Source organism: Capricornis sumatraensis, chromosome 10, assembly GCF_032405125.1.
Source record: "Capricornis sumatraensis isolate serow.1 chromosome 10, serow.2, whole genome shotgun sequence".
Taxonomy (NCBI): domain Eukaryota; kingdom Metazoa; phylum Chordata; class Mammalia; order Artiodactyla; family Bovidae; genus Capricornis; species Capricornis sumatraensis.
Genome location: NC_091078.1, coordinates 1,855,762 through 1,874,888, shown reverse-complemented (window position 1 = coordinate 1,874,888; position 19,127 = coordinate 1,855,762). Strand labels below are relative to the sequence as shown.

Genomic DNA, 19,127 nt, shown 5'->3' with positions numbered 1-19,127 from the left:
ATACAGATAAATTTTAATTAAAACTGCTCAACCAACTTACGCAAACATTAAAGCTTCAGTACCATCAATTTTAAAAGGTTCCTAATTAACCTAAACTACATATAAAAATGGAAACCAATGTGCTGTAATCTTCTTCTACCAAGAGGTATTTCTTGTCTTTTGGTTTGAATGAAATTTATCCATATTTCCTATTAAGAGGAGAGAACGACCCAAAGAAAGTCCTTCTAGTCTTGTTTTCCCCTCACACACAGAAACACTAGCTCACTGGGCACTTGTCACTTATGAAAATAAAATATTAATAAGAACATTTAAAATGTATCTCCCTATAGTATTTATTTATTTTTTTCTCCCTATAGAGTTTATTTTTTAAATGCTTCAAGGCCATTCTGTCTCTCTGGATAGGCTCACAGAGTTAAGTTTCACAGATCTACCAAAAAAGAGGCTGAATCCTAATAAGAGAATGAATTTACATTACATTCTTATTTCCCATCCATTTCTGTTTGGAGCACATGATAACAAAAGCATGTGGCAGACAAGCTGGGACCGGAGACTGAAGACCTGAGCTCAGGCCTCACCTTTCTGCTGGCTATCTGAGCTCTAGGACTCTCTGGCCAAGTCACTTCGCTCTCGTGCCTGCATTCTCCCATCTAAGCAAAGAGGAAGTCAGATCAGATCATCCCGAAAGACTCTTTCAGAGTACGGAGTTCCACAGCCTCTACTACAGAGCTTTTCTTCTTGCATTGGATATTAGACTATAAATACACAGAGTAAATTTTCAGAAATATAACAACCTTGACCTTAAATCCATCAGTAATCACTAACAAAAGATCATTTTAAACAAAACTGTCTTCAGACCTCACTATATCCCCAAGGTCTTTGTGCATCTAGACAATTAAGTCTCACCATTTAAGTGAGCTCTCCTGCATCACAAGTGAGATGAGAATAAATCACAGATCTAACAGGATGTGGGGACTGATTCCAAGAATGATACAAAAGCATCAAATTCCTAATTGAAGCACAACTAGGTGCCAAAATAATCACTTAAATTAACCTGCAGGGAGTTTGGTTTTAATTTTCTTTTTGGCATCAATCTTAAGCAATAAAATTTTCAAATAAGTATGAATAATCAAAAAAGGCTTCCCTGGTAGTTCCGACAGTAAAGAATCCACCTGCAATGCAGGAGACCCAGGTTTGATGCCTGGGTCAGGAAGATGCCCTGGAGGAGGAAATGGCAACTCACTCCAGCATTCTTGCCTGGAGAATTCCATGGACAGAGGACCCTGGCGGGTTGCATTCCATGGGGTCACAAAGAGTCGGACATGACTGAGCGACTCACACACACTACACTAATATCAAAAAGCAAGTCATAGTGTCATCTTACGACAAATGAACCAAGCAAAACAATGAGCAAAATCATGGATACCTATACACAGGTATGGTCTGAGGCCATCAACAGGTAACACTAGTGACAACTGCTAACACTGGGCTCTACACTATAGCGTGCTGAATGGTCCAGCAGCTTTTCAAGGATAAGCTTAAGATTCACTAAGATTAACTCAATCCTTATAAAAGCTGAATAAATATTAGCATTATCTCCATTTTGAAAATCAGGAAATAAGGGCATCAAAAGATTAAGTAACCTGTCTAAGGTCACGGAGCCAGAAAGTGGTGGAGCTGAATCTGAAGTGGGCAGCCCAAGCCAGGGCTCTCCCTCACCCACTGTGGTGGCAAGCTGCCATACCACGCCAGCCTGCTATGCTCCAAGCCAACCTACCATATGTCTGTTAGAAGACTCTCCTCAAATTGTTTACTTACATTATTTAAATACATACTGGCAGGAAGCTAAAATAGTATAGATTTGAAAGTGTTACTCATGTCCTTCTCATGAAACCCAAGTTGTTTTGCGAACTCATGTCTTGATTACTATGAAAGCTCAAACAGCCAACTCTTATTGTCTAATTGGTCTTGCACTCCGGCTACTGTTTTTATTTTAAATATATATATATATATATTAAAGTATTACTATTTATTTGCTGCTGCATGTGGGCTTTCTCTGGTTGGGGCAAGCGGGGCTACAGTTGTGGCCCACAGGTTTCTCACTGAGCTGGCTTTTCTGGGTGCAGAGCACGGGCTCCAGACGCTTGGACTTCAGCAGCTGTGGCTCGCAGGCTCAGTGGTCACGGTGCGCAGGCGCAGCTGCCCTGTGGCCGTGGGATCTTCCTGGACCAGGGATCAAGCTGTGTCCCCTACACTGCAAGGTGGATTCTTAACCAGTGGACCACCAGGGAAGCCCTGGCTACGGTTTCTAATCTTGGTACCATGTGACCCTACCAACCACCCCCAATCCTCCAGTGGATATTATGAAGGCCTCAATCTTTGGTGCCTTAATTGTACTCACGTCAAGAATTCAGCCACCATCTCTAGAGCGGCAATTTCCAAATCTAAACCTAGATACAGAGTCTGTGGCCAATAAAGATGACATTTAAACGCACAGACACTGGACTCTCGGGCGTTGATCCTGGTTTGAATCCTAGTCCTGCCACTTGCCATCCTCGTGACCTGAGGCTATTACCTCCTTGCCTCAGTTAAGTCACAAAGACAAAAATACCTCATACCTAGTAGGCTGCTACGAACTCGTACATCTAAGGAAAACAGTACAACACAGAACACTTTCAACATGTTGTCTAATAGCAACCACAGCCACAGCACTGGTTTTTGAGGAAAACAGGCCAAATATGAATGCTGGTTCTGATTGTTGGCTGTGTTTCCTTGGGAAGTTTTATTAGCCTCTGCATAAAACCTTGGTTTCCTCATCTTAAAAATGAGGCCACAGATTGAAGGGTGACTATGCAACATGAAAGGAGAGAATGTAGTATTTCTTAAACCTGGCTGATTATCAGCAACTCCCAGGGAGTTAAAAAAAAAAAAACTCCCAGAGCCATTTTCCAAATCCATTAACTCAGTGGTATCTCTGAAGCCCGGTAATAACCATTCCACTCTCTCCAGACAACTTGAAGGTAACCTGAAAGATGCATGTACCCCTGCGTTCACTGCGACATTATTTACAAATATGGAAGCAACCTAATTGCCCACCCATAGATGAACGGATGAAGATGTGTATTTATACAATGAACTACTACTTGGCTATAACAATGAAATCTTGCGCTACGCAACAACATGGACGGACCTAGAGTGTATTATCCTGAGCGAAATGAACCAAAGACACAGACTGTGCGATTTCACCTACGGGCTGAATCTAAAAACGAAACACGTGGACAAACATAATCAAACAGAAACAACAACAAATACAGAGAACAAACAGGTGGCTGCCGGAAGTGAGGTGGGAGGGAGTCGTGGGTGTGGATGCACAGTGCAGGGAGTACAGTCGGTGATCACGTAAGGTCTTCACGCGGTGACAGAAGACAGCCAGACTTGTCATGGAGACCGTTCTGAAATGTACAGAAACACAGAACCACTGCTGTGCGCCAAGAACTAACAGTGCTGTAGGTCAATCACACTTTAAAAACGAATGCATAGGAAAACATGATCAGATTTCTGGCTACCAAAGGTAGGAGGCAGGGGGAGAGGGAATTAAATGAAGGTCCCCCAAAGGTACAGACTTCCAGGTCCAAGATAAGCAAGCACTGCGAATGTAATGAGCAACAAGGTAAAGGTGATCAACGCTGCTGTACACTGTAAATGCAAGTTGCAAGGGAGTATAAATCCTGAGAATTCTCATCACAAGGAAAAAATTTTTTCTACTTCTTTAATGTTGCATCTATATAAGATGATGGATATTCACTAAACCTACTTGATACTAATTTCATGATGTAAGTCAAATCATTATGTTGGACATCTTAAACTTCATAGTTCTGTATGTCAATTATTTTTGAATAAAACTGGAAAAAAAACACATGCTCACAACAGAAATTGTTGATAACTGAAAATAAATTACACAGTGAAAATCTTGGAATACTACCCTCAGCAGTCACCAGAGCAAGCAAAGCTGCAGTCTGAAAGGCTTTTTTACACCATAAAGAAAAGAAGCAAAATGAACACATTTATAAAGCTTCCCAAATTGTCCATCACAAATGACCAAGGCTTGTGGCAGACCTGGCTTCTGGATTGATGATGTGAATCTACTCATTTATTTTACTTAAGAGAAAAACAGAAAAAAGTGTCTGTCATAAGATCAATAAGGCCAGAGTGAAAAACAGGTTTCCTCAAACAAATTCAGGATGATAAAGAATTTCATAAAATAAAAACCAGAAATTCTTTCTTCTATAGACATTCAAAACACTGAAACTAATAATGTGGTTTTTATTTCTGAATATGAAGAAAATGTCTGTGAAAGTCTTTAGAATAAGGAATAGAAGAAATTTTTTTAAGCATGCCACAAAAATGTAAACACATAAAAATTAACCCCATAGGATAACAGGCTGATCACAACTCAACAGGCTGAAATAAATGAAAAAAACAGAGAAAAATACCTGTAACATATATTATTCAGTTGCTAAGTTGGATGACAGATAATTAATATTTCTGAATATACAAAGAGTTATTATAAGCCCATGAAAACCAAATCTATTGACTAAAAGCTAAAGGGCAGATGACATGAACAAACAATTCGCAAAACAAAAATGACCAATAAAACATATGAAAACTACTGAACCTCAGAGAAATTAAGATTGACAAAACCCTACTGTGGTGAGATTGCCTTTGCAAAGAAGACACTGTAAATTGATACTGCCTTTCAGAAGAACAGTTTGTGGTAAATATTAAAATATGTTGTATCCCTGTCCTTTGAGTCATTAATTTCACTTCTAGGAATTAACCCTAAGAAAATAATTATGTATAACATATATAAGCAGAAACTTGCTCTGCTTATATAAAATTAAAAAAACTGTATGAATGGAGAATTGGTGGAATAAACAATGGCATATAGGTACATACAACAGAATATTAAAAACTGGGCAGTTTTTGGTGTTGCGAGCCATCATGAGACTACAGGGTTTTCTAGAAGAGGAGGTCAGAGCGTAGCATACATAGTGTGATTCTGCTAATGTCAGATGATTACATAAACTGTTACAGAGAAATTCCCAATGAGCATTTGAGAAGGATTTCATCTGTATCTAGTTTAGCTATCAAGGCCAGCTGGCTGTTTTATATTTGCTTCGTTTTCTTGTTATTTTGACAACTGTAGTATAAACAAAATATCTGTCAGATTTTTGTCCTGGGTTCCTGGCAGGAGCTTCAAAACCTTTGCCATTTCCTGAGTCAAAGCTATGGTTTTTCCAGTGGTCATGTATGGATGTTAGAGTTGGACTATAAAGAAAGCTGAGTGCCGAAAAATTGATGCTTTTGAGCTATGGTATTGGAGAAGACTCTGGAGAGTCCCTTGGACTGCAAGGAGATCCAACCAGTCCATTCGAAAGGAGACCAGTTCTGGGTGTTCATTGGAAGGAATGATGTTGAAGCTGAAACTCCAATACTTTGTCCACCTGATGCGAAGAACTGACTCATTTGAAAAGACACGATGCTGGGAAAGATTGAAGGCGAGAGAACAGGACGGCGACAGAGGATGCGACGGTAGGGTGCCATCACAGCTCAATGGACGTGGGTTTGGGTGGAGTCTGGGAGTTGGTGATGGACAGGGAGGCTTGGCGTGCTGCAGTACATGGGGTCACAAAGAGTTGGACACGCCTGAACAACTGAACTGAACTGAACTGAGTGATAGGGTGTTTGTTATGCTGGTGAGAGTGACTGCCAGGGGGCCTCTAACTGCTTGAGGATTGCACTTTGAGTCACTGAACTCTAGGGAGAGGGGAACTGGAGCATGGCCAGGGATGACCAATGGCGCCCATGTAATGAAGCCCCCATAGAAACTCTGGACACCAAAGGTCGGTGGAGCTTCCTAACAAACACATTCATGTGCTAGGAAAGTGATATGCTTTGACACCACAGGGGCGGGGCACGGAGCCTCTGTATTCCCTCCCCATCTCACCCTATGTATATGCTTTGTAACACAATTGTCACAGCACCTTCCTGGGTTCTGTGAGTTCCTCAGAGGCTTGAGGGAGCTTCCCCACTGGCGGCTGGCTGATCAGAGGTGCAGGCGGCCCTGCGCAGGACAGCCGAGCCTCAGACTTGCGGCTGGAGCCTGAAGCGGGGAGGCCCAGCGGGGGATGCGTGCCCGTGCCCTGCGGGGTCTGCACTGACTCCAGCGCGTGTCCGGGCTGTCCTGCAGCGCCCCCAGCTGTGTCAGACCAGCCGGGCTGACACAGAAGAGCAGCCTTCCTACCTAACAGTATAATACTATTTGCTATAACTGATACTCTTGAGAGGAGAAAAAAGTCATAATACGATAAATAACCAGTAGCTCTGTTGATAGGTACAAACCTAAAGTGCGAGAAATGTTTATCCTTCTTGAGTGCCAAATGCAGCTCTCCCATGCTGTATGCCCACCCATCATGCGCCTCTACTGAAGCACTCATTTCTCTGTGCTGTGTTTGTCCAGGCCTCTCTCTCAGATGCTAGACTGTGAATTCCAAAGCAGAGACCACACCTTATCCACCGCTGTATTCTCAGAACCTACCACAGTGCCTAGAGAGTGGCAGACGTGCCCTAAGTCTGGTGAATGAACAAGGCACTCAGTGAAACAGCTCTGTCCGTAAAACTCACTATCGTAAAGGAATGGGCTTGCATGGGTGGTTTGGGTTGAAACTTGAGTCATTTTGGCCTCTTTATTCAACTAAATGCTGTGTCTGATAAATCAGAGAGATGTGACCTCTGCAGGGAATAAAAATACAGATTTAAACATAAAAATACAGATTCCTGCATATACAATAAAAAAACGATTGTATCAAATATTCTTTTTCTTTTGTTTTAGATTTTTGTGGTCTATTGGTCCAGATCAATAGAAATCTGGTTAGAAGGACTAACTCTGTTCCTTAGTCAAAAAACGAGTGCCCTTCTTGTAACAACAGAGTCACCCACCTTTTAGTCTAGCGTCGCCCCCAAAGGCACCACAGCCCCAGTTTCCTGTAGCCACTGCAGACAGGTTCTCTGAAGAAACTCCAGGACGAAGAAATCCACAGTAAGCCTGAACAATGAAAGAAACATCAAAGCAATGTGAGTGACTAGACACTAGCAGTATTTCTGACTGATGTTCTAGGGTCAGTACCCATTATCAAGCTTGTGTTATCTCTCTTTCTCCTTTTTTTCCTAGGGGCCAAAGGAGACGGAGAAAAGAAAAAAATCCTGGGATTACACAAGGAAGAGAGTAAGAAATGACCAGTTCTAATTACTGATTTGCTTTGATGCTGGGCAAATCAAAGCCCTTAAGCCAATACGGGTCTCAGTTGTCCCCCTTCCCCAATTCAAACAACTACAAATGAAAGTATCAGAGATATTTCAAGAATTAATGGGATTCCAGTTACGAACTATGAGGGACTAATGGACAGAAAGGCATTTAAGACAGAGTTTTATTTGAAAACTTTTGATTACTATTTTTCATTACAGTAAAGAGTTATTACTATTAGGCTTCCTCAGCTCTCTCTCTGAATTATTGGGACTAGATTAATAACTGTGGTTAGCTTTTAAATGTGCTTCTTGCCACTGAAACACTTAAGCGACTATATATAAAATGAGTCCCTATATATAAAAGGGACTCCTATGCCTGGCTATAAGATAACCTTTAATATCCCTTCCAGCTCCAAGACTCTAGTTTCACAGCTGTATTTTAAGCTAGATTACTTTATTTTAAAATTTTCCAGTTACCTGCAAAAAGCACAGTATATCCTGAGGATGCTGGCTGCATATTAATTAAATGAACAGCTCATTTTATATTTGAGAAGATCGCAGTTTAAGGCCCTAGAGTTTCTGATTTCCATTTCTTTGCTGTCAGGCTAGTTGGCCTTTCTGCCTCCTAAGGGTTCTTAGTTTTCTGAAACCATCAGACTATGTTAAGAAGTTTAATATAATAGCAAAGCAAATATCCCCTGGGCTTTCTGAAGTACCAAGCAAAGCCTAAAATATATCTTATGTATAACAGTGAATAAAATAAAAAGAACAATGTGTGACAGATGTTCCCAGAGAAAAGCCAAGGATAGAGAAAGATGCCTCTACAAAACCCACACGTAATACTGTAAATTGCTCTCTGAAGTTGCTACAAAGGTATAAAAATTTATTTTACACACTGTCTGGATGGATTAACAAGGCTATTTCTTCCACCTCCTCATAGGCTGTAAATCCTGGCAGATATTAATTATAAGTTGGTACCAGACCATCATTCAATGCTGCGGTACAGAGCTTACGCTAGAACTCACAAATTACCTGTATAATCAGATGCACAGAGCTTTTGAAAATCTCTTTCAGGTCAAAACTATCAAAGAGCTCAATTTTTTTTGAGCAGGTTCTTCTTGAAAGATACAGATTCTCTGCCTTTATGCCAACAAAGGAATAGACCTTCTGTCAGAATAGACATAACTTTGCCACTTGCTTTCCTGTCAAATCCTTCAAACATGCCTAGATGAAGAGGAAAATTTCTTAGCCTCCTAGTTAATGTTTTCTATTTTATGCCATCAGAACGACTTTAGTCTCTTCCAATACTGCTATCTCTACGTATCTGGGCTAAATTTTCTTTAAAATAAGCAAAAATAGCTTAGTGAAACTAAAGCCAAACAACAGAGAATTTGAAATATTTAGATTATCCGAAGCAAAATCTAACCAGTTTTACTAAAAAAAAATCTGGAAAAATGGCCACAACAGAAACAAACTATAAAACTGAAGTTATCCTGCATTTGCTGTTTTGATCGAATAAAATAAAACTTTAAAAAGGTAATCAGATAGAAATTAAATGATGTGAAATACTTGTAAAACAGGGAAAAGAATAACTAATGATTAAATACAAAGTTCCTTTTTATAGAGGTCTAATTGATTTATTATATTAGTTTCAGGTATACAGCAAAGTGATTCAGTATTTCTACAGATTACACTCCATTAAAAGTTATTACAAGATAATGGCTATAATTCCCGGTGTTGCCCTATATATCCTTGTTGTGTATCTATTTTATATAGCTTGTGTCTCTTAATCCCATGACCCTGATGCGCCCCCATCCCTTCCCACTCCCCTCCGTAACCACTAGTTTTATATCTGTGAGCCTGTTTCTGTTTTGTATACACAGATTCCACATATAAATGGTGCTGTGCTGTGCTTAGTCGCTCAGTCATGTCCGACTCTTTGTGACCCCATGAACTGTAGCCAGCCAGGCTCCTCTCTCCATGGGGATTCTCCAGGCAAGAATACAGGAGTGGGTTGCCATGCCCTCCTCCAGGGGTCTTTCCAACCCAGGGATCAAACCCAGGTCTCCTGCATTGCAGGAGGATTCTTTACCATCTGAGCCACCAGGAAAGCCCCCATATAAGGGATATCATATAGTATTTGCCTTTCTCTTATTTCACCAAGCATAAATACTCTCTAGGCCCATCCACACTGCTGTGCAAGGGGAGAACTCCTTTCTGTTTAATGGCTGAATAATGTTTCATCGTATACATTATCCATTTGTCTGATGGTGGGCATGGCACTCGGGTTGCTTCCATATCTTGGCTGTTGTTACAGAATTCTTTTATTGTGTTTAAACCAACCACTTCCAAGGTCAGCAATCAGAGAGGAGCAGCAAGCTCCTCTGAGTCCCCTTTAGAGGGACAACCCTTGCTTCTCTCCATTCCCCAGTAAGGAGAGAGATCCCTCACATGTCAGAGACCAGGACAGGGGCACTAATCAGGATAGTAACTGAGCTTCTTTGGTAAGAAACAAAGATCAGATAGTGATAGAGACGGCGAAAGAATCGTCAAGTTCTTTCTTCCTAGGGGAATGTGCTAGGAGTTCTCAGGAGCTCCACACTGGCAGCAAATTTCTCCCCACATGAGCTAGAGCACTTGAGAAGATTAATCAGAGCAGTAAAAGAGACCTTGCTCACTAAATTCTCATCATAGCCTGACCTAACATTCACCATGACAGAGCTATTCATTTTTTACTAATTAATAAACTACTTAAAAGTGGGGGAAAGCAGCAGCATTCAAACCTCAGTAAGCAGAAGATACCAATAAATACTCCTGGCTCAGAATGGGGCTTCCCTGATAGCTCAGTCAGTAAAGAATCTGCCTGAAATGCAGGAGACCCCGATTCAATTCCTGGGTCTGGAAGATCCGCTGGAGAAGGGATAGGCTACCCACTCCAGTATTCCTGGGCTTCCCTTGCGGTTCAGTTCATAAAGAATCCACCTGCAATTCGGGAGACCTGGGTTCAGTCTCTGGTTTGGGAAGATTCCCTGGAGAAGGGAAATGCTACCCACTCCAATATTTTGGCCTGGAGAGTTCCATGGACTATGTAGTCCATGGGGTTGCAAAGAGCAGGACACGACTGAGTGAACGAGTTTTGATGGGACGTTAAGAAGAGAGGGAATTTTGGGGTCCTGAAGGATCCCGAGGGGAGCCTTGAGAAGCAAGTGGCAGGAGGAAAATACTGGTATCTAGAATTAAAAACTAGCACCCAGCGGGGAAGTGGTAAAAGACATGGAGAAAGGAAGCCAAGAAACTGAAAAAGGAAACAAAGAACAATTTTCAAAACCTATAGGCCCAGAACTGGGCCCAGGAGACAGACGGTATTCAGGTGAATATTCTGTGCAAACATCCCTGCGACACACAGGCACGAGCACACGGGCTGAAGCGGGACTCAGGCTGCAAAGCCAACTCTAACCGGCCTAAGAGAATACAATTAAATCACGTCCTTCATTATAACGTAAATACATCATACTGTTTTCTAGATTAATGATTTAATTATTGTCCTAAGGAGTTGTTTATATTGTCAATATAACATATCTGTCTAACAAACTAATCCAGAGTTCATACTGATAATGATTTTATGTTTTAGAATACTGTGATTTCCTAAAAACAAACATAGAAAGTGCCTAAAGGGATGTCCCTGGTGGCCCAGTAACTAAGACTCCACGCTCCCAACGCAGAAGGCTTGGGTGTGATCCCTGGCCAGGGAACTTGACCCCACATTCCGCAACTAAGAGTTCACAAGCCACAGCTAAGGCCCAGTTGTTGTTCAGCCGCTCAGTGGTGTCCAACTCTTTGCAACCACATGGACTGCGGCATGGGATTTTTTAAAGTGCCTTTAGAATCTTTTAAAAGACAGAAATGGTATGAACCTAAGAGAGGCAGAAGATATTAAGAAGAGGTGGCAACAATACATAGAAGAACTACACAAAAGAGATCTTCACGACCCAGATAATCACGATGGTGTGATCACTCACCTAGAGCCAGACATCCTGGAGTCTGAAGTCACGTGGGCCTTATGAAGCATCACTACAAACAAAGCTAATGGAGGTGATGGAATTCCAGTTGCGCTACTTCAAATCCTCAAAGATGATGCTATGAAAGCGCTGCACTCAATATGCCAGAAAATTTGGAGAACTCAGCAGTGGCCACAGGACTGGAAAAGGTCAGTTTTCATTCCAATCCCAAAGAAAGGCAATGCCAAAAAATGCTCAAACTACCACACAATTGCACTCATCTCACACACTAGCAAAGTAATGCTCAAAATTCTCCAAGCCAAACTTCAACAGTACATGAACCGTGAACTTCCAGATGTTCAAGATGAATTTAGAAAAGGCAGATGAACCAGAGATCAAATAACCAACTTCTGCTGGATCATCGAAAAAACAAGAGTTCCAGAAAAACATCTACTTCTGCTTTATTAACTATGCCAAGACTTTGACTGTGTGGATCACAACAAACAGTGAAAAATTCTTAAGGAGATGGGAATACCAGACCACCTTACTCGCCTCCTGAGAAATCTGTATGAAGAAGCAACAGTTAGAACTGGACATGGAACAACAGACTGGTTCCAAATCAGGAAAGGCGTACATCAAGTCTGTATATTGTCACCCTGCTTATTTAACTTAAATGCAGAGTACATCATGAAAAATGCTGGGCTGGATGAAGCACAAGCGGGAATCAAGATTGCCAAGAGAAATATCATAACCTCAGATACGCAGATGACACCACCCTTATGGCAGAAAGCAAAGAAGAATTAAAGAACCTCTTATGAAAGTGGAAGGACACTGAAAAAGTTGGCTTAAAACTCAACAATCAGAAAACTAAGATCATGGAATTGGGTCCCATCACTTCATGGCAAATAGATGGGGAAACAATGGAAACAATGACAGGCTTTACTTTGGGGGGGCTCCAAAATCACTGCAGATGGTGATTGTAGGCATGAAATTAAAAGATGTTTGCTCCTTGGAAGAAAAGCTATGACCAAGCTAGACAGCATATTAAAAAGTAGGGACATTACTTTGCCAACAAAGGTCCATCTAGTCAAGGCTATGGTTTTTCCAGTGGTCATGTATGGATGTGATAATTGGACTATAAAGAAAGCTGAGCGCCGAAGAATTGATGCTTTTGAACTGTGGTTTTGGAGAAGACTCTTGAGAGTCCCTTCCACTGCAAGGAGATCCAATCAGTCCATCCTAAAGGAAATCAGTCCTGAGTATTCACTGGAAGGACTGATGCTGAAGCTGAAACTCTAATACTTTGGCCCCCTGATGTGAAGATCTGACTCTCTGGAAAGACCCTGATGCTGGGAAAGATTGAAAGCGGGAGAAGGGGATGACAGAGGATGAGATGGTTGGATGGCATCACCAACTCAATGGACATGAGTTTGACTAAACTCTGGGAGTTGGAGAAGGACAGGGAGGCCTGGCGTGCTGCAGTCCAAGAGGTTGAAGAGCCAGACACTACAAGTTCAAGATGAGGGTGTCCACGTGTTTGGTTTCTTCTGAGACCCTCTCCTTGGCGTGCAGACGGTCACCTTCCTGTAGACCCACCCACACATGGTATTTATTCTGTGCGCGTGCACTCCTGATTTTTTTTTTTTCCCAGACTGAGCGACTGAAGAACCTTTTAGAAGAGAATAAAGTAATATTGTCTTAAAATTATTCTTAGATTCAGTAACAATTTTATAAATTTCTTCTTTGTAAATTTCTTTTATTTGATTAAGTAACAACTGTACAAAGATGTTTAAAATGAAAGTATTAGTTGCTCAGTCATGTCTGATTCTTTGTGACCCCATGGACTGTAGCTGGCCAGGCTCCTCTGTCCATGGGATTCTCCAGGCAACAATACTGGAGTGGGCTGCCATTCTCTTCTCCAAGGGATCTGCTCAGCCCAGGGGCTGAACGCAGGTCTCCTGCACTGCAGGCAGATTCTTCACCATCTGAGCCACCGGGGAAGCTCCACAAAGATGTTCACCACCTTGTATATAATAAGGAGAACCCTGGGACCACCATTAGTTTAGTTAAAAAACTAATAGCTAAGTCTTAGTATATCAGCTAAGTCCTCATATGTCAATCCAACTAATTTTATGGCCATTATCATATTATTATGAAGATCATTAGAAAGTATGAAAAATGTTATTAGGATAAATACAATATTTATGTCACTTTTGAACACATTTATATGAAACAATATTTGTGTGGAAAGTCCTACAAAAATGAAAATGATTATTTGAAATGTAAAATTATAGATGATATTTTGTCTTTAAAATAACTGTAACCTTAGTAAATGGATGTTGCCTTTTCAAGATGCAATATAAAATGAAAGCATCATTGAGGCCTTAGATTTCCCACGTATGAAATCAGAGATTAGATTATATATTTCTATGGTTATTCTGATTCTATACATTGAGAAACTGAAGGGAAAACTCACTAAAAATGATACATTTTGAACCAATATTCCTGAAAAGTAAAGTAGCAGACTTCAAGAAAAAATTATAAATGATCAGATATTGAACTTCTTTGAACTATCAACAGCGAGGACTTGATCGGTTTTGTTAATCAAGCACTGTAACAATCCACTCCTGAATTTGGTGATAATAACAAAAACAGCAAAATCAATACATTAGTTTTAAAAGGGAAGTGGTGATTTCCTGCTCAGATGGTCTCCTCACTTTGTTAAATTTCTGATCCAGATGACTCCATGGGATATATTCGTTACTTAATCTTACTGGATTGAGTCTAACATGGCTAAACACAACTTTCCACAGATGATTTCTTTCTTCCTTTGCTGAGCTATTTGTTACTTTTACATCCTGAAGTCATAAATCTTTTCAATCCAAAGACAGTTCTCCTAGAAAACGTTACCTAGCTGACCTTTCACAGGTTTAAAACACAGCTTCACTGTATCAGTCAGATGAAAGGAGTCTGACTCATCCCTTTAAAAACCGGCTCTTCTCGTCAGTCATGATGAGGGTCCAGCAGGCCGGGAGGAGCCTGGATAGAGCCAGTTGTTTCCAGAGATGATAAAGCGCTCTGTGGGCCTGCCTTTCGGCTGCTATCTGTTGTGTGTCTGTCCTCAGTCGCTCAGTTTTGTCTGATTCTTTGCAAGCCCTGGCCTATAGTCGACTAGGCTCCTCTGTCCGTGGAACCTTCCAGGCAAGAATATAGGAGCAGACTGCCACTTCCTCCTCCAGGGGAATCTTCCCAGCCCAGGGGCTCCGCCCATGTCTCCTGCGTTGTCAGGCAGATTCTTTACCACTGCACCACCGGGAAGCCTGCGTATCGCCTAAAAGCAGCAAGCCCCCTGGAGCTCAGAGACCACTGCACCTCCAGGAAGCCTGAGTAATGCCTAAAAGCAGCAAGCCCCCTGGAGCTCAGAGACCACTGCACCGCTGAGGAAGCCTGAGTAACGCCCAAAAGCAGCAAGCCCCTGGAGCTCAGAGACCACTGCACCGCCGGGAAGCCTGAGTATCGCCTAAAAGCAGCAAGCCCCCTGGAGCTCAGAGACCACTGCACCTCCAGGAAGCCTGAGTAATGCCTAAAAGCAGCAAGCCCCCTGGAGCTCAGAGACCACTGCACCTCCGGGAAGCCTGAGCAATGCCTAAAAGCAGCAAGCCCCCTGGAGCTCAGAGACCACTGCACCTCCGGGAAGCCTGAGTAATGCCTAAAAGCAGCAAGCCCCCTGGAGCTCAGAGACCACTGCACCGCTGAGGAAGCCTGAGTAACACCCAAAAGCAGCAAGCCCCTGGAGCTCAGAGACCACTGCACCGCTGAGGAAGCCTGAGTAACACCCCAAAGCAGCAAGCCCCCTGGAGCTCAGAGATCCACACTGAATTCTGACGGTGAAAGCTGGTCTATTGCTTCATTTGGAAAAATGGAGTTTTTCTGTTCCTGTCTAGTTTCTTTCTGGCATACGGAAAAAAAAAAGCACTGTACAAGTTATCTCTGAAGTGATTTAATACAGAGTTCTGCTTTAAACCTAAGTTTACAAAACCCAGTGAGATGTAAAACATTTAATTTACTATGCTCTCCAAGTTGTGGTGTCATCAGTTAGCCATGGGGAATTAAAAATGAGAATATTTATTTATGTCCAGGGTTATATCTGTAAAAGTGAATGATCCAGCTCCTGCAGGAAAAGTATTTGTGGGAATATAAATATTATCCATTGAAAAAAAAAAGAACCTTGGAATGTGTGTTAATGTACAATAATGGTTAAATACATTTCCTTTTCATACATGTCCCTCTAAACTTTCCATGTATTTCTTGCCGTAACAAAGTGCCACATAGACTATGTGAGTAAAACAACGGACATTACTCTTCTCAGTTTAGGAGACAGGAAGTGCAAGATCAGGGTGTCCACGTGTTTGGTTTCTTCTGAGACCCTCTCCTTGGCGTGCAGGTGGTCACCTTCATGCAGACCCACACACGGTATTCATTCTGTGCTCATGCACTCCTGGTTTTTTTTTTTTTTTTGGTTTGTTTTTGTATGACCTAATCTCTTCTTATAAGGATACTAGATTGCATCAGGACCTCCCTGGTATCCTAGGACCCCCATAGCCACTACTTCTACTATCAATGACCATGTGACCCATTCACAAACACTTTTGATGAAAAGCTAAATATAAATCTTATTCTACTTGATATGCTGTGTAATAAAAACACCATGTGCTTGGAGACAACTGCTTTAAGGCAAGAGTTTAGGCAGTGAAAGCAGGCTCACATTTAAAAGGTACCTAAAAGATATTCCTTAGTATCATGAGTCATATAAAAGAGAAATTATAACTGTTGACATATCAAAGAACAATCTTTTTGGACAGCTTTTCTGAGGAATTAAAGAAAAATGGAATCTGTATGTAAGTTCAATTTCGGAAAATAATGCATTTACTCCTCAAACTTTTTATGGGATCCCTTTGAGAACTTCAAATGTTAAAATAACCTAATTGTATATTTTAAAAATATGTTCAACAGCAAATTAGATGCTCAAGTACATTAGGATATAAGATAACAAATGTACTTATATTGGAAATATCCCCTAAGTTTTAAGCATAGTAAAAGCCTATCTGGATTATTTGGCTATTTTATAAACAACATGAAAGGTAAGGTGCTTGAGCTGGGATTAGCAGAGCACCACACAGAGGCCATTCCTGTGGTCAGACCCAGGGAAAAGAGGTGAAGATGATATACAGAGGGCCACACATGCCAGTCCAGCAGCACTCCCAGCTCCCTTGCAGCGGTACACCCGGTCGGCTCTCATTACCAAAAGCCTATGTAGGGACTGGCACATGGGGGTCATGCAAAACACACACCTTATCTAAGCAGAGAGTGTCATGACCAAACCCTATTCATGGAAGCTAAAAAATGGTTTTCAGAATTGGGTCAGTCTTGGCCATGAGAGTAATTTGAGGAACTAAAGAAAAAAGCGACAGTTTTGGTAAGGCCCTATCTACCTAGAGAACAGAATAAGAATGCTATTGTAAGTTAGTTTATTTATTATGGTTAATTAGTAAAAACCTGAACTAACAATAGGTCTAGCTCATTTTTGTATTTCTGTAACACAATTAAAAAAGAAAATGATTACAGGAGATAAAACTAAGCACAGAAAGCCATATATTCCATCATAAATATGTCAAATTGCCAAATAAAAATAATTTACATGACTCGTACCAATATGAGAACAACAGTGACTTCACTTTCATGGTTTATCTGTTTTAATCCTGATAGCATACCTTGCAGAGAAAGTGTCATTGGGTAGGTCTGAAAAAAACTTTCAAGGTTCATTCATTTCTATATCGTTTTAAAATGATAATGTTCCAAAGCAGCTAAATGTACTTGATGAGATAAATGCATGTGTGGGGCTTAATATCAAGCAACAGTCTATCTGGCATCAGTCATCAAACAATTACAAAACGGAAAGCACATCCTGTACAAGCTGACAGACCCATTAACTCAGGAGCACTGTGGGCAAACGTCCTGACGCTGCAGGAGTTACCAGAGAGCATTAATTCAGCATTAATAAAACGGCAGCAGATAGATGCAGCTGCCAGACGGACGGAGAAATAAGGTTACTGGCCTTGTTAAGCTCCCGTCTGATCTTCTCGGGCGCAAACTGGTCGAGGTAGCGTCGGAAGTGCAGGGCGTCGATGGCAACGATCTCAGTGCTGCGCCGCTGCCAGTCGTCCCTGGGGCAGGACAGACGGGGGCGAGGAGGAGTGGGGAAAGGCACTCAGCAGACAACAACCCCCGCCAGGGCAGGGTCGGAGACTTCGGCGGGGTTAATACATTACAAACCAACCAAACGATGGCTTTGTGTCTCAGCAAATCAGGACATCCAAGGCACACGTATTGTGGAGCACCAAGCATTAATCAGTAAAATGAAAAGATAGAGTGCACTGCAACCAGACACTCCATTAACAGTGAGTCTTCGAGGGTAAAAGGTCTGGTGGGCAAACCAAAGGTATTTAGCTCTTTGTTTTCCTCCCAACACCAAAGACCTGGCCTTTGTATCTGGACAAGAGCTCTTTCCTCTGTTCTGGAAGAACTGCTCTAAGTCACTGAGTTTGTAACATCACCGTATATCGTCCAAAAACTAGTCCCAAGGAGTCAAGTGCTGAGGTAAAAAAAAAGTGTAACAATTCAATATTAAATTCTACCTGCTGCCTTCAACTGCTGAGTGCACAAAATTATTTTTTAAAAGGCAAATAAATCAAAGCAAACAATAACAATTTGCCTGCGGAGACAGGAAAAGTGGGATGAGATGGTGATTTTGGAAACATGAAATTCTAAATATTCATCTCTTCATAAACATGCATATAATGATATTCCCATCAATGCTTCACACTGAAGAATAGCAACAGAAGCCTTCATGCTAGTCTGTAAAGAATAATAAAGAATTAAAAATCCACCTTAGTAACTGTTGCAGCCATATGCTTTATCCAAAACAAAGGCAGACTAGCAACTGGACTTGAGATATTATGAAGAATAAGGCTGTATGGCTGCAAGGGCGGGGGCTGATTTTTTTCTGCCACAATGGCTCTTCCCACTGAAACACACACACATTTGCCACACACAGGTTTTCAATAAAAATTTGCCTCTGGGGAAGCAAAAATGTCGAAGTGTAAGAATGTACTTCAATAAGAAACCAGAGACAGCAGCAGCAAAGCTCACCATAGGTTCTGCCAGCAACTGTTTTATGGTATTAGGCAAATTGTCCCAACACAGGTTTCCCCCACTTACCTAATCTCACAGAAGTTAAGGACAACTAAGAAGGCTGTTTAAAGGCTTTAAGCTGTAATTAGAATCCACTCAAATTAAGTTTGTTGTTGGAAGTTAACCTTCACTGGATGCTTACAATCAGCAGCAGAGACGCCTGCAGAGAGCTGTGCCCTTCCTGGTCTCGGTTTAGATATCTGGCCTTTCTTTCTCTGTTCTTCTCTGAGTATATAGAGCTGGTGAATCTGTTTTAACTACTAGTGAACCTGTACTATCGAATTCAAGAAGAAAATTATATTTCTGAAGTGAGAGTAGATGGAAGGCAGAACGTACCAGGGTCAAGCCCACATTCCGTAGCTTTGGGCTGTGTGATACTCAAGTAGAGATGAACTCACCTTCCGCTCCTGTCTTCGTGGCTCCGGGCCCAGCGGTATGTTTCGGCATAGCCTGTGTATTCACTGTACTGTTCAGTACCTGAAACAAACAATCTGCCACTATTATTTTTCAGAAAAAATTATTTCTTAGAAACTACACCCTCTAAAGGGTCTCTGTTAAGAAACACAAGCAGATAAA

General features: G+C 41.5%; 1 protein-coding gene across 1 annotated transcript in view; it reads right to left on the bottom strand.

Moving 5' to 3' along the window:
* PARG (poly(ADP-ribose) glycohydrolase) overlaps positions 1-19,127 on the bottom strand; it is a 117,409-nt gene that overhangs the window by 6,114 nt on the left and 92,168 nt on the right. The window contains exons 14-16 of the mRNA XM_068982315.1: positions 18,950-19,028; positions 17,416-17,524; positions 6,997-7,102 (exon numbers count right to left, since the gene is read on the bottom strand). Coding sequence (XP_068838416.1) covers positions 6,997-7,102; positions 17,416-17,524; positions 18,950-19,028 — 294 coding nt within the window. The remainder of the gene's footprint in view (positions 1-6,996; positions 7,103-17,415; positions 17,525-18,949; positions 19,029-19,127) is intronic.